The sequence below is a fragment of the Ascidia mentula genome, chromosome 4 (assembly GCF_947561715.1).
Source record: "Ascidia mentula chromosome 4, kaAscMent1.1, whole genome shotgun sequence".
Lineage (NCBI taxonomy): Eukaryota > Metazoa > Chordata > Ascidiacea > Phlebobranchia > Ascidiidae > Ascidia > Ascidia mentula.
The window spans coordinates 13,860,143-13,875,338 of record NC_138569.1 but is presented as its reverse complement, the minus strand read 5'-3'; the positions used below and the strand labels follow the sequence as shown (position 1 = coordinate 13,875,338).

Genomic DNA, 15,196 nt, shown 5'->3' with positions numbered 1-15,196 from the left:
AGTATATCTTATGTGAACGAATATTGTCAGATTCGATAGCATAGGTATGTTAAAGTTACATTTGATGTTTTTCGATAGTCAATGTGTTCTAATTTGGGTATGTAGTTGCGTTTTGTTTTTGATGAATCCCTTGAAGTGGTGTTCATTCATGCGTGAATTATATTTCGTTGAAACAAAAAAATATTTCGCCGAAATGACAGTAGTGCCCAATGGGTATAATAGCGTTTCTTCAGTGTTTTGTGAATTGTAAAATAGGCACTGTGCACAGAAAGCATCATTTTTTGGCCATTCTTTGGCGGTTTTCCATACTTTACAATTTAATGCTCTGAAGACGGTTTACATAACCACAAACAGTCAATTGCAATTGCTGTGATTTCTTGAACAAGATTTCATAATTTAAACAAACTTATATAAAACAATAGGAAATGGATGCCCACTTAAGGTGAAAAATAGGCCCACTCAATTAAAGCAATACATTAGCCTATATGCTAGAGCAGTGTTTCCCAACCGACCAGTCTGCAAAGTATGGCAGCTGCACGCGCAAGTTTTTCTTCAACTTTTTTTGTTTGCACGCCAAATTTTTCTGACTGCAAGCGAAAATTTGTCTCCAGACGTTTTATCGTTTTCGTTGCACGTGGGCTTAGAGGTCGCGCACACGAAAAGATTTAGTCTTGCACGCCCGAGATCATGTCGGGAACTACTGCCATATTCTGCAGACTGGCCAGCCGGTGGACCGCATTCCAGGTGGAATGCAAGCACCTTTCCATAATTTGCAGATACAGTTCAAATTAAAAAAATCGTAAGTGATCTCTAAAATGTTTGTTACTTCATCCCTTAGGTTACTTTGTAACACTCAACTAGGTGGTACGCAACCACAAAAAGATTGGGAATCACCGTGCTAAAGGGGTGCTGGTGCAACTTTGTGCCACTTTGTACGATTTTGTACAGCTTAGTTTGACTTACACATTTAAGTTTACTATTCAGTGATCAAAAGAAATATGCATCTGTAATTCTTTCGTATTTGACATTTGATGGCAATTCCTCCCGAAGGAATGTCTAAACGCAATGACATAAGCATCTGGGAAAGGTTCCGGTGTTCGTATTGGAGACTCTTGAGACTCAGCGTTTGATCTTGTATCATAGCTGCTCATGGTTAAATAGGTTATCTGAGACTGAGACACGCATGTCAAGTCTGACTGGACTGTGCTCTGTGATCAAAACTGCCTAATTTATGGAAAAACTCACAATTTTAATAACCATCTGCATCTGATTATAATAGAATACCTTGGAATTTCATGACATGTTAAAACAGCATTGTCAATGATCTTATTGGAAATATTTCCACACGTATTTTGGAATAGTCACTACTATGGGGTTTAGAAAACAATTTTTCAATGCTTAAATTAAAATCACTTCGAAATTAATTGGAAGAACGGTACATTTACCGGAATGCCTGAAAATTTATTATTTGGGGAATGACTAAATTGGAATGCCCAACACTTTGCATTCTCTTTTTGTAGTAATGTTATATATATGTCAATGTGTTTATTTGCAAATGTTTCTGAAAAGACTATAATAAAGTTTCATTATATTAAGTTTTGGTGATTTTGATAATTATTAAATTTTAGTAAGCCTTTATATTATCTGCAATAATATTTGGTGAGTTAAATATTTATGTGCATATATATGGATAATTTGCTGTCAATATTTATTTTATGTTGCCTATAGTGCCACAATTATATGAATGTGAAAGAAAATGAATTTGAAAAAATTCAAATTAACTTTCTCATGTTCATAGACTGACATAAATGCACACCTGAAAATATTTCTATTTAACAACAATGGCATTCCCCTGGTGTGACAAAAAACAATACCACATGGGTATTCCCCTGGTTTTTTCAGGGCTTATGTCATTTGTGAGGAGACAACTGAGCAGATATGTATGGAAATAATTGTTGTCAACTTTTTTAGTAGAAACTTTTTAGATATTGTATGTTTATTAAGTTCTGGGAAATAATTTTTGAAGACAGGAAATCAACCACTTCCAAGTTAAGGTGAAAAAATGGAGGTTTTAGAGGCACCTCCAGACTTGTTGGAGTCTTCAGATGATGAGGTTAATTCTCAATTTTTCATTGTTGTGGTTGTTGTTTTTCAAAATTAAAATGTTTGATGATGTTCCATTGCATTTTTTAATTTGTATTACACCTTGTGCTTTTCAGGAGAGTGAGACATTGAGGGGAATATTTCCTTGGGGCTTTAAGAAAACAAGAAATCATTGTAACAAAATATTTTTTAATTTATTGTTTCCTCACAATCCTGATATTAACTATATGCTGTTGTTACTAAGTTTATAATTCTCCTGTATATGTTAAGGTTGATACAAACATGTATATATAATTGCTTTGAAGAATACTTTTAAAGTAAATGAACACTTCTTCTAAAACAAAAATATGGCAACTGGATTTTGTATTTCTACTGCATGCAACCCAATGTTTACCTATCTTGTATATTTGTAGCTTTGCAAGTGAGTATGTGGTTGCAACTAGAGGATTGCTACAGATCTGATGCATTACATGCAACAATGGTAAAGCTCATGTCTCCTTTCCTGTTTCTCGCACAATCTGAACTTCCAGCAAAGTGGCAAGACTGGTCCAAAACGCTTCACATGTTTGGTTTGCCAAAAACGTATGTTAGTTTTCATGACTGTTAGCATTGAAGTGAAAAAATAGGCAGCATAAACTATTCACAGCACTGTTTTCAATCATAGTTTTAATCAAATAGCACAGAGGTATTTTCATTGATCATGATTTTCTAATAAATACTTATCTTAACTAAACACATTACTTTACTGGCGACGGAAAGTCTCAAAAAAAACATTTAAAAATTTAATAAGTATATATGTGCAACGCAGAAGTAATGCCATGCTTACGCATAGCAAGGCGGGATCGCCCCACTGCGCAGGCCCTTTATATTTGGCGATCACAGCTCTAATATTCTGATCATAAGGTTCACAAGCTTCGCAGCCAAGCTGGATCAGCCACTTTTCCCGACAAGTCGGAGCGAGATCTGAAAAATCACGCTCCCGGTGAGGTTTGAACTCACCACCCTGGGCTAACCAGGCCCAACGCTCTACCAACTGAGCTACAGGAGCTTAGTGGCTTCACAGGGTATATTGTGGCCAAGGTATACACTGGTGCGCAAGCGCACAACTTGTCAGGCGACCTTCACATGCGTAGAGGATCTCCACCACCGTAATCATACAACAAAGAAGTAATGCCATGCTTACGCATAGCAAGGCGGGATCGCCCCACTGCGCAGGCCCTTTATATTTGGCGATCACAGCTCTAATATTCTGATCATAAGGTTCACAGGCTTCGCAGCCAAGGCATTGCAGCCAAGCTGGATCAGCCACTTTTCCCGACAAGTCGGAGCGAGATCTGAAAAATCAAGCTCCCGGTGAGGTTTGAACTCACGACAAGTCGGGAAAAGTGGCTGATCCAGCTTGGCTGCAATGCCTTGGCTGCGAAGCCTGTGAACCTTATGATCAGAATATTAGAGCTGTGATCGCCAAATATAAAGGGCCTGCGCAGTGGGGCGATCCCGCCTTGCTATGCGTAAGCATGGCATTACTTCTGCGTTGTATGATTACGGTGGTGGAGATCCTTTACGCATGTGAAGGTCGCCTGACAAGTTGTGCGTTTGCGCACCAGTGTATACCTTGGCCACAATATACCCCGTGAAGCCACTGAGCTCCTGTAGCTCAGTTGGTAGAGCGTTGGGCCTGGTTAGCCCAGGGTCGTTTGTCAAACCTCACCGGGAGCTTGATTTTTCAGATCTCGCTCCGACTTGTCGGGAAAAGTGGCTGATCCAGCTTGGCTGCAATGCCTTGGCTGCGAAGCCTGTGAACCTTATATATGTGCATATTGCTTTTGATGCAAACCAGCTCAGTCCCTTTCTTTCATTATGCTTGATGCTAGTTGTTGTTATCTTTCTGTGATAACTTTGTCTGCAATCATTTAGGTTAAGAGTTGTTTCCAAGAATGTTGCAAAGAGCTGAATTTTACATTGTAATTTGTTATGTATAGGCACATTGTTGCAGGTGACAAATGCATCTTGTTAGTTCACAGGAAAGATTTAAGAATGGTATATACCACAGTGTATAGAAATAAAAACTACTTTCACTGTGTGCAATTAACCAGCCATGGAAAAGTTTTCATAAAATCTTATTTGTTGCCATTTTTAGAACTGTGAATGATCCATCACGATTTGAGCAAGGTCTCTACTGTTGTCGCATGTTGTTTGAAGCTCATTATGGCATGGAAAAACTTTCACGAAAGAGAAATGACCTAATTGCTCTTCTAGAATTTGTGTACCGGATAGATGAGGTAATACAACAATGCTATTGACAACCATAGAAAAAATGTTAACAATGCAAACTTATGTTTCAGAATAAGCAGTCTGATTTAACCCGAGTAATCAATGTAGCAAGAGGTCAAGAACAAATTAAATTTTTATGGTGAGACATGTGAATATCACAATTGTTTTTCTTGTCCTTCTTGTGTTCATTGCACTTGTTTAAGCCAGACATTACTTCATTTTAAAAAAGTTGTTTTGTTTTTTTTGTACACTGCTTTGTTTTCCAGTGACTCTATGTCGAATTTGTCGAAACAATACTCAAGCCCTGAAATAATTTCACCAGCATCATCAGATGCACCCCACACCTCATTCGAACGAAGAGTCTTTGCTGCACTTTTGGCAGGAAAACAATTTGCAGAAACAATTCAAAAAATTACCTTCGATGGATGTGATATTGTAAAACAGTTGAACATTAAACTTGCCCAATCGGTCAGTACAATACAGTCAATACTCCAAATATTAGTTTGCATTTTTTTAACAGTTTAAGACAACTATTGGATATGAAGTAGTTAAATTTAATAATCATCTTTATCACAGGGAAGAATGTTAAAGTTTAAAGACCTTGGAAATGATCATTACAAGAAACAAAAATACAATCAAGCTTTCACCATATATACAGAAGCAATTAATCACTTTTCGTTTAGTTCTGTTCTTTATTGCAATCGATGTATAACTTTAATGAAACTCGAACAATTTAAGTAAGTACACTTCTTAACGAACTAATTGATAAAACATAGCCTATACCCTAATCCAAAACAAATTTGGCATTTTTTTTCATACACTGCATTAACTCTGTGACTTACAATTTACCTTGTTAATTTATGTGCAAGTAAATGTGCAGATTAGCTGTTGCCGATGGTTATAGAGCAACATGCTTGACACCACATTGGGGCAAAGCTTATTACAGACGTGCGGAGGCGTTAAAAATGGACGGAAGATTAGAGTGGGCAATTGCAACAACAAGATTTGGTTTATCAATGTGTGATACTAAAGAAAAAGCTGATTTGGAAAAGCAACTGACTATTTCAAGTATGTTTCGCCTCAACTGCAACTCATTTGAGTGATTACAAAACTTTGTTTATAGAGGATCTTGCATTTGAGGCTATGGAAAAAGGAAAGGGGGAAAATAAGTCTCCAACTTTAAAATCAAACACACGTATTTCTGTAAGCATTCAATTGAAAAATATGTTTGTTGATAAACGTTTGTCTTTATTTTAGTTTTTAAACTTGTAGTTTTTATCAAGTGTTCTTTCAGTTACAAGAAGATCCTCCAGCTTTGGTGTCTGACGATGATTCAATAAAAAGCAAGTACTTGTTAAATAAACCTTAACCTAGTTTTTTTTAACTTTTATAGAAGATCAGTAATATTTTCGCTTTTAACATATACTAAACATTTATTTTTTGAAATTTTGAGTTTTGATAATATCTCTGCTGCACACCCTTTACTTGTAGGGAAGAGAATGTAATGTTTTAATGTAGTATGCAGTCACAGGAAAAACAATCTTGGGGGTTTTATAGAGGAACTACTTAGAATAATTTAAATTAAGATATTTCTTGTGGGCTAATTTGAATTGATTTGAAAGCGGTTTTATAATGTTTTTTTTATTTATAAGGAGGAGAATTAATAGAGTCTGATATTTGTAAAAAGGTAGATAATATCGTGATGTAGGCTTAGTGGATAGTTTTGATTTCAGAGTATTATGTCATTTTAAAATATAATTGCAGTTTTTGTTAGGTTTATCTGACAGCGAATATTCAAGAGCAAAAAAGAAAATGAAAAAAGCTGAGAAAAGAAATGCCAAAGGACAGGTAATAAATGGATTGAACATTAAATCTAAATATAAACGATAAATGACTATTTAATTCCTGTTTGTGCAGGTTAAGTCTAGAGATAATTTGGAAAAGGTTTCAACCAAAAATGAAAGAAAAGAGGTAAAATGGACATAAAACAATCTTGTGCAAATTTATTGCTTATCTCATGTAAATATTACCTTGATTAAATAATTTTAAATTACTTGCAGAATAAATCAAGCGATAGAGGCAGTCAAAATGGTGAAGTGGAAGGAAGAAAAGATCAAGAAGTAAGTGGATTTAAATCTTTCATGATGAAAAGTTTTCTGTGAAAGTGCCTTAAGTCTTATGATGTTTCTAATTTAGTTTACTGAAATTTGTAAATTTACTGTTACTTGGCCACATGTTGGATTGTGAGAACTGTAGTTCTAAACTTCTATTGCAATGACTGGATCATTATCAGAACTTTATCTCATATTAAAAATTTCAGACATTAGAGCTGAAAATACCTCCATGATCAAACTTACTAGGCCATTGAAACCACACAACAAAACTTCTCACAATATGTATAACCAAAAAATTCCTTAATATGAAACTTGTGATGAAAAGGTCCTAAACTGTTCCATTACATAAGGTCAATTGTTTATTTTACCAAACCTAAATCGTAGCAGGGACTTCTACATAACTACTAAAACTCTGCTTTTTGTTTCCATCATAGTAGACTGTGTAATCAACCACCAAATATAATTCCTCGGAATAATATTTACTCCCCTAATATTTACTAAAAAAAACATTGTTAAAATCAAAAAGCTATTTCTATCTGAACAAACATAGATTTCCCTTATACCCCTACACTAACAGCAGTGGTTGTGGTATGTTTAACATCAGTGGTACAAAAAAGTCTTCCATAATAATATAATTGTCGAGAACTATCGGATTACATCGATCTTATTGAAACCAACTATTTATTGGGGTTTCTGGCCCTTTACTGTGTACATATTTTTGAGATTTTGTGGATGTGGGTGATTCATGATCACCACACAAAACTTAAAATGTTACGCAACATAAAAAGGTTTAAAATCATTGTCCTAGAGCTTTGTAGCAATCAGGGCTAAAGCAAAAAAAAATCACCTGAATTACATGAGATTTTACCTATTGCCTGCATTCTTCTGTGCAAACAATTATGCATGAACAAAAACTTTTCCCGATGTTTTCCTGATGTTCTAATTCCAAAATAAGACTATGCATTCAGCAAAGTTGGTGTAAGTACATGGTTACCAGCCACATCCACAATTTTCTGTTTGAATTCCTAGTTTCTTGGAAATAAGCAAACTGTAACCACTTGGTTGTGATTTGAGTTTATATAGAACGTAAACATCGGTCTGCCCAACAGCATTCCACAACATTGATATGTAATTGCGTGACATCGACAACACTAAACAAACACTCTGCGGATAAAGTTAAATTGGTTGATATGGCAACTCGTAAACTGCCGCGCGTGATGTTGGTGCGTTCCCCGCAGAGGTAGATGCTGGAACTTGAAGGTCGGCATGTTGTATTAAACCTATGAACTCTTTAAATTTCGCCCTCCATGCGAGTCCTACACCATCCATGGACAACAATGCCTCCTGAACTTTAGATCCGAACTTGAACTTATCTCTCATAAAATAGTTTCATTTATCGGTGGGTTTGTATCGTTTTTGTTCCCTGACATATCGTCAATAAGTTGCTGCCAGTCTTCCCAATTACTGATCAGTTTTAAAGAAGTGGAGGAACTTTGACCTTTGGAGCTCTGCCCCTTCTCCTCCTCCCGCTCCTCATCAATCGTTCCGTCACTCTTCTTCTCACCATTTATGGAAACCCCGCTGGCGGTTACCATGCTCTTTCGTCCCAAGCGGTTTACCATCCGAGACCATAGTTCGCGGTTTCGCAAATGTCGTTCCCTTTTTGAAACCTCTTCGCTGGTTACATTGTGTTCTGCCGCCCTGGAGAAATCCTGATTCTCATTCCCCGCGAAACCATTTGTCTGACGTGTCGCGGTTCGTTTTCCACCTTTTCCTCTTCCACACGTAAAAATGTCCCTACCCTTCTGTCGTAGATATTGAAGGATCTCGCGCTGTGTGACTGCGTACACGATAGGGTTGAGCAAGACGCTGAAGAAGGTTAGAATCCTTGTTGAGGCTGTCATTGCGTGACAGAAGTAGCCACTCCGCCCAACCCAGCTCTGCGTACAAACAGTGGCTAATTAACTTTCACGGCCCCTGCCCCTAGTTAAACTCCGACACTCACCTCCGTAATGTATAACGTGTGCACTATTCTCTGTGGCAACCAGCATATGGCGAACACAAGAATGTACGTGAGAACTGTGCGCGATACCCGCATGTGGCGCTCTGCATGTTTGTGGACGATGGTCTTCCGCATCGTACCAGTGCCTGCTGACGATAAAAACAAGCGCAATAAACGATAAATAGGAAAGAAAAACGCTAAAAAAACAAGATATAATACCTGTGCTACCGCGTGACTGGGCGGAATAAGCACGACTACGGTAATAGTTTGACGTCGTGGAAATTTGCCGATGGAAGGGTCTCTTTGTGTCTGATTTCTGTGTGTGGAGTCTGGAGTGACTCCCATGCCACAAATCTTGCGTTGAATCACTCACGCTTTGTTTGTGAACACGAGTGGGCGTGCCTGAGCTGCGTTTGTGTGAATTTGAATCAGTAGCTTCGTACGGCGATTCGAACTCTGCAGAAACAAAAATGGTCGCAGTGTGTTTATTCCATGTATCTTAAGCACGTATTGTTGTGTTGCTTCACCACATAAGAGGTCGTTCGAATCATTGTGTTTCCCAAACACTGCATAGAAAACTTTTAACGAACTAAGACTGTACGTTTAAAACGCGCTCGTTCCGCTTATGAGTTGGCAGACACCTAAGGCTTGACCTTAATCGCCTAAAAGGCTCCGGGCTATTAAAGAACATCTCTCGTCGACCTAAGGCGTGCCGCGACAACTTCCAGCACTCATACCTCCGTGTTGATTGTTCTCTCCTCCACCGTGTTGCCGTTTCAACTCTTCGTCGACTGAATTGCTGCGAAACACGTCATTCGACCACCGTGGATGGGGGTTTCCCTGTGTTGTTGTGGTGGTCGACGTGCTGGCGCTGCTCTCGGCCGAACAAGCTCGTTTCACAAGCACCTGACATTTCAAAATGATATTTTGGTGGCCCATGTTATAAGAATTGTAAAATGTTATAGTAACGAATCGACCGCAGTAAGCACATGTAGAAGCCAATATGCTCCATTTTAATGTTTTGAACGAAAACATCTTGTCTAAACAATCAAGGCTTATACATTTGCTTGCCGCTTGTGGACGAAAACAGCGCCAGGCGCCGTAATCCGAAAATTGAGACAGGAGAGGCGCTGGGTTTACCTTATCTGAATTCATAAACGTCGGTGCCGATAATCTCACTCCGGGGCTTGGGCTTGTGTGTATTGACGTCTGGTCGGTTTGGAAGCTTTCTGCTGAGCTCGCTGAGCCGCCACTTGTTCTGCGCATGTCCACTCCTGCTGAAGACAAGCGTGGCCTCACATGACTTGTCTTCGCAGGTGAGTAAGGCGTGCTTGTTTCTGTCAAGCCTTTGTCATCTCCACGCATTGTTTTTACTGCAGATGTTGACTGATGCCCGTTTGTTTGCATGTAGTCACGCGAAAGATTCGCCCTTTCCTCGGGCACAGATTTAGCTTCGCTATTGGCTTCGGTAGCGACAAGGTTTGTGCTTTCCTCCAGCTTTTTCCTCTTTTGTCGCAAACTTCGCTTTAGCAGAGGCGAGCTGCCACAGTGGTAAGGCGGTGTCCGGTCGCCTTCGGTTTTAAAATTGCTTCCTCCGCTCACAAACTGTTTAAGAAAGTCGGACATCCTCCGTCCGACGTTAAGTTCAACGCCCGCCTCCGGCTCCAAACGCTCTCTTGCCCGTTTCCCAATCATGTAAGCGATCGAAACATAGCTCACCACAATTGCCGTGAAGGGTATGAAGAAGCCGATCACCATGTGAACAATAATCTGATAGATTCTGGCCTCCTTTGTGAGAGCTGGATCGCACATGGCCTTCATATCGTACTCAACTGGAAAGGCGTTGAGAGCAAATTGGAGAAGGTGATGGTACAACATTCGGTCAGCTGCTTCAATGTAAGACCCGCTTCCCGGCGGCCATTCGACCTTTTCCATGATATTTACGTCTTCATATTCTTCAGTTTTGTACAAGTCATCATATTCACCATATCCCCCAAACAAATCATCCACGTCCATTTCCCCCGTAAAAGCCGTATCAAGATCACTAAATAATTCCTTTTCTTCGGCAGCAAACAGATCATTATCGTCTTCGAAGTAGTCCAATGCATTGTTTTCGTCCAGGTATCCGATGCTTAGGTTGGTGAGCTTATTCACACAATTGTTCACAGATATGTCGCCTTGATCCATAACAAACGTGTGATTGTGTTTTCTTGCGAATGAAAGCGGCAGAAAGCAGCGTTGGTAGAGTTCGAAGTCTGTCTCTTTCTCGCTAAAACTGTTAAACATATAGCATTTAGCCGATTAAACAATGTTGGTCTCAATCTTTATTCCTGTTTGACTTGAGACAAACAAGTCAACAACATTTTTTTATAATTTTTCGTGAAGTCAACCAAGTTTAAGGTTATTTATGTTAAATATGGGTCCACAGATATACTTGCCTACTTTATGGTTTTTTGAATGTTTCGGAATTAACACTAGTCAACAGTGAAATATGTTGCATAGCAAATTGTGAGCTTTATTGTGTTACTAAACTTACTCGTTTGAGTGGGTACTGTTCCTCAGATCACTTGTTAGTAACTCTTGGTCCCAGAAGGTGGGCAGAGCGCAGGCAAGTGCAGCCAGACCCATGACAACACTAACAATGATAATGAACTTTCTCTGCAATGATGTGCAGAAAGTTAGCAAGAAAATATTTTCCCTGCGTTGGTTTGTTAGTTTCTGTGTTTTGTTATTCTGTCGAGTAACAAGAGTTTCGAAGTGCTAATGACGTTTCGAGCCACGGATCATGACACTAAGTTGTAACATTGATCCAATAAGAAATTGCTCAACATTGCCAGGCTGGGTTTTTTTTCACTAAAAAATGTCAAACCGAAATGCGAAAAAAAAAATTTAGGACATTTTTTAATTTATTTTGGCCAGAAAAAAAACCAGTTGCCAGCTGACAATTGGCTTCATCGATCGTGATCGTAAATTGCTAAGTAATGCAATTAAGTCTCATAAGAAACAGAAAAAGCAATTTACATGCCCTGGTACTCACGTTAAATTGATATCTTTGACAACGCAGCGACTTCCACACTGCCACGCACCGCTCCACGCTCATGGTAGCCAGCAAAAATATGTTGAAATAATAATGCAGGTAATAAACTGCGAACGTTGTGCGGTAAAAAATGAAGTTCGAAGTTCCGGTTACATCCTCCACCAAAGCATTGAGCTCTTCTAAATCTGCAAAAAATAGGAATTTGTTTGTGCGATTACTAAATGCCGTCGGTTCGCCATATATCGTTCCTCTAATTGCTTAAAAGGTATACTCCAGGCATGGAGCTACTAGCTGATTTTTAACTATAAGCTGGTAGCGAAATTCAGCACCGGTTAAGCGCACAGTTCTCAGCGCTTGTCATGTTGTTTCTACGCCCCATTGACTTTTAGTGAGCGAACTGAAAATGAACGCAAAAATGTGCCCGACTGCAAAAATGGTTACGGATTTGAACAGCTTGATCTGCCGAACGCCACGCCTTAAGGAGTCCACCAGTTGGGGATGCTGATTTGTTAATTAAATTTTTGAGTTTTGGGCTCAAGAAGGTCAAGTCCTAAAAAAAACATGTGTTGTGATGTTGTCTAAGTTGTCATTCCCACGATTGCCTTTAATCTGGCTCCGTATTGCTATGGACGGTCCATTAACTGGCCGTTGATTGAACGTGCGAACGTGCATTTGTTGTCCTTCCTTGCCTACGTGCCCTACGGTGTTTTAAACTTTTACGGCGCTTTTAAGTAATTGTAAAATCTCAATGTGCGGTTGGACATAGCGAACAAACACGCCATCAATCAAATGGATTGTTGTCATGCACGATCTAAGCGTCTCACTTTCCTGGACGTGCGCTCGCGGGCAGTGAAGGCTACCTACTAAAAGACTAACAGCTGTGTTCGTGCTTGTTTGGATTCGCGACGTTACAGTCGACTTGCCTCGCACGAGGTGTTGTGAAGCGTTACAACTGCCTGGTAAGATAAGTAAAACTAAGTTATCCTAACTGGTGCAACGGCCGCCACAATTTTCCGGGAAGGTCAAATTCTTTTGTGACGTAACTATCTATAAATGCGCTTCTAAGCACCCTTTCCTCACTTCAAGAGCGCAGAAGCCGTTGTTCCCGAATCCTTGTTTACGCGACTTAATCAAGTCAGCCTGGCGTAGGTGCTTATCCGCCGAGCGTGACGGAATAAAGCGACTTGCTTTTGCTTATGCTTGACATTAAACATCTTTAGAGTTGCGTAAACACAACGTACCCATTATGGTTGTGGACGACTCTCCTTGGTTGATCGTCTTCAAGTGATTTTGAATCTCCATGATGAAAACAGGAGACATTACGAGCCATATAACGCATACCAGCAGGTCGGTCACCGCGATTTGTATCATGTAGGTGGTGTAGACCGATCCGCGAACCTGCAAAAGTACGTCAACAGAGCTTATTCACTCATGTCGACCACAACGGCTTCTTGTTTCCTTTGTTTGAGAACGCTGCTGACAACGAACGATAACAGTGGGTTTGCGATTTCGTATTTTCGCCAATCCGCTTCCGCACAATTTACTTTTTCTCCCCCATGTTGGTTCGTGGATTAAAACCCCATTACGTGAGGGAGTAAAAACGAACATTGTGTCTGCAGCGCAAATTAGTCAAATTGACTCGTTCCGCCATATCGCTTGTTTACCCGCTAAAACTGCAAGTCGAGATCGTATCGAAAGCATACTTTTTGCCGATATGTTGGCCGCAGAGTGAATTGTTCATTAAATTCCATAGGCGCCCGGAAATATTCTGCAGCAAGTTCGTCTGGAACTAAATTGTTGCCGTCAACAGATGGTTACGTTTCGGTTGTACTTATCCAGTGGCAACAGGTTGCCGTTCAAGCGCGCAATATGTCTTAATTTAAGAGATTTACATCATCACAAATAAAAATATCAAACGTTTGAGATTCTTTTTTTAAAAAAAAAAACGCCCGTTTCTGTAAGGGAATAACTTGGGTATAAATTACGTCATAAATAACTTTGAGTTCAGGATTCGTGGAAAAATTAAACTTTTTAAGGAAAACATGTGTGACACTAACATGATCTTATCAACACACGATCTTACATGATGAACTTCTAACAATTCGGAGTTGTTTTTCACATACCTGCTTTTTCGTGACGAATATGATCAGCATGGCGAGGTTGAGAATAATTCCAAGTAAACAGAGCAACATGATGCTCGCGTACTGGACGTACGACAAGTGGAAGTGGCTTTCGAGTATCATTGTTGCGTTTTGTTCGTGTGAGGTCCAAGTACAGTTTGTTTCTGCTGTTAACCACCGCGGTGGAGCAGGTTTTTAAGTTATCATTAGGCCTATTTGTTAACGTTACCAATTACACCTATTTAAACAAAACAGTATGGTTAAAAATGCTGTTAGCTGTGATTTTTTTCATGCCAGAATTACTCGCTTGATAGAAATGTCATTGGCCAATGCTTTCAAAACACATATCTTAACAACTGATTGTAACCATTTGTAAACCGTGCAGTATTATGTTACACATAACATTTATTGCCACAAAATCGTCGACGATCTTCAATTCAACCGCCTTTACACGGAGGCTATTTGCTTCCTTCGAGAACTTACCGCGCGCGTTTAATTCGCCAGCCTGACACTTATCGCACGCGTTTAAAAATGGTTAATGCTGTAGGCGAATGACGACCACAGAAAACGCGTTCGCAGCTTAATTCTGCTTCACAGGCAAGAGAGTGATTCTCGTCTTATCATTTTGCATCCAAGCGGCGTTTTTTTTCACAATCACTGAATTTTTGACCTCTCGACTCCGCGATCGCCGTCAAAACTGTCAGGAGCGGAAGTACACCTGTTGGAATTTTAATTTCTTGCCTCTTCTCGATCTGCTGCCTTGTCGGCCAGAAACTGCACATCGATACATTTTCATGGATCTGTCTTGTCGAGACACAATACGCTGTTATATACGCCGTAACCCTCGACTTTATTGGATTTGCTCTGACGGCCCAGGCGCCAAAAACAAGCTTTCCACTGACTAATGCTATAAAAAACGTGTGCTCTGAGAGTTGTTTGTCTTTCTCCGTACGCAAACGCAGTTAACCAGGTCGATAATGATTGGATTTTTAGTCCGTAGTCCCGAGAAACATATCCAGTTAGCACATACAGTGAAGCGTACGTTGCAAAATGCAGAGGCAATATAAAATTTGCCGTGTTTAAAATTACTCCCAAAGAGTGATCGTCAATAATTGTAAATACCTGATAAGATAAGATAGATCCGTCGGTATCACCAAACAAAACCGGATAATTCCTGTTGTCTAAAATGGCATTTCTCTCATGCGTATTTGCTTACGAATTATCACACGAAAGTATTTATATTTACCTGTGATAGGGCCTGAAATATTTTTCTTCAGTCGTGACCAACCGGTGAAGCACAAACCAATTGACCTACACGTGCGGTTAAGCATCAAAGCCGCGCAATGTTTCACACACTGATTGGGTTTCCATGCGTACCCACTGGCGATCAGCACTAATTTCCTGGCATACTTGGCATTGCTGTCTTTCCACTTGCAAGCCTGACCGCTCCCTCTCTCCGCTGCTTCTGTACAGCTTCATAAGACCCAATGGGCTCCGAAAAGTCCCATCACACTAAGACCTCGGGTGTAATGTGGGAACAATTGAC

At 39.7% G+C, this 15,196-nt stretch overlaps 2 protein-coding genes across 3 annotated transcripts in view; one reads left to right on the top strand and one right to left on the bottom strand.

Annotated features, from left to right (window-relative positions):
- The first annotated feature begins 1,975 nt into the window (after nt 1–1,975).
- Nucleotides 1,976–15,196, top strand: part of LOC145898484 (uncharacterized) — a 28,360-nt gene continuing 15,139 nt past the window's right edge. Inside the window, exons 1-13 of the mRNA XM_082986953.1 lie at nt 1,976–2,113; nt 2,220–2,277; nt 2,517–2,685; nt 4,244–4,385; nt 4,449–4,516; nt 4,644–4,845; nt 4,954–5,114; nt 5,258–5,445; nt 5,501–5,580; nt 5,672–5,720; nt 6,152–6,225; nt 6,295–6,348; nt 6,438–6,497. Of these exons, the coding sequence (XP_082843079.1) occupies nt 2,063–2,113; nt 2,220–2,277; nt 2,517–2,685; nt 4,244–4,385; nt 4,449–4,516; nt 4,644–4,845; nt 4,954–5,114; nt 5,258–5,445; nt 5,501–5,580; nt 5,672–5,720; nt 6,152–6,225; nt 6,295–6,348; nt 6,438–6,497 (1,356 nt within the window). The 5' untranslated portion in view covers nt 1,976–2,062. The remainder of the gene's footprint in view (nt 2,114–2,219; nt 2,278–2,516; nt 2,686–4,243; nt 4,386–4,448; nt 4,517–4,643; nt 4,846–4,953; nt 5,115–5,257; nt 5,446–5,500; nt 5,581–5,671; nt 5,721–6,151; nt 6,226–6,294; nt 6,349–6,437; nt 6,498–15,196) is intronic.
- On the bottom strand, nt 7,559–13,884 carry LOC145897767 (uncharacterized). Of its 2 annotated transcripts, none has more exons than XM_082986201.1 (9): nt 13,654–13,884; nt 12,772–12,928; nt 11,531–11,715; nt 11,030–11,151; nt 9,634–10,768; nt 9,231–9,399; nt 8,713–8,949; nt 8,497–8,642; nt 7,559–8,431 (listed from the first exon to the last, which is right to left on the bottom strand). In XM_082986201.1, the coding sequence occupies exons 1-9, from the start codon at nt 13,771–13,773 to the stop codon at nt 7,868–7,870; spliced, it is 2,835 nt and encodes a 944-aa protein (XP_082842327.1). In that variant the 5' UTR covers nt 13,774–13,884; the 3' UTR covers nt 7,559–7,867. The 2 variants fall into 2 exon arrangements, with proteins under 2 accessions (XP_082842327.1, XP_082842328.1); XM_082986202.1 differs by having other exon boundaries at nt 8,497–8,639.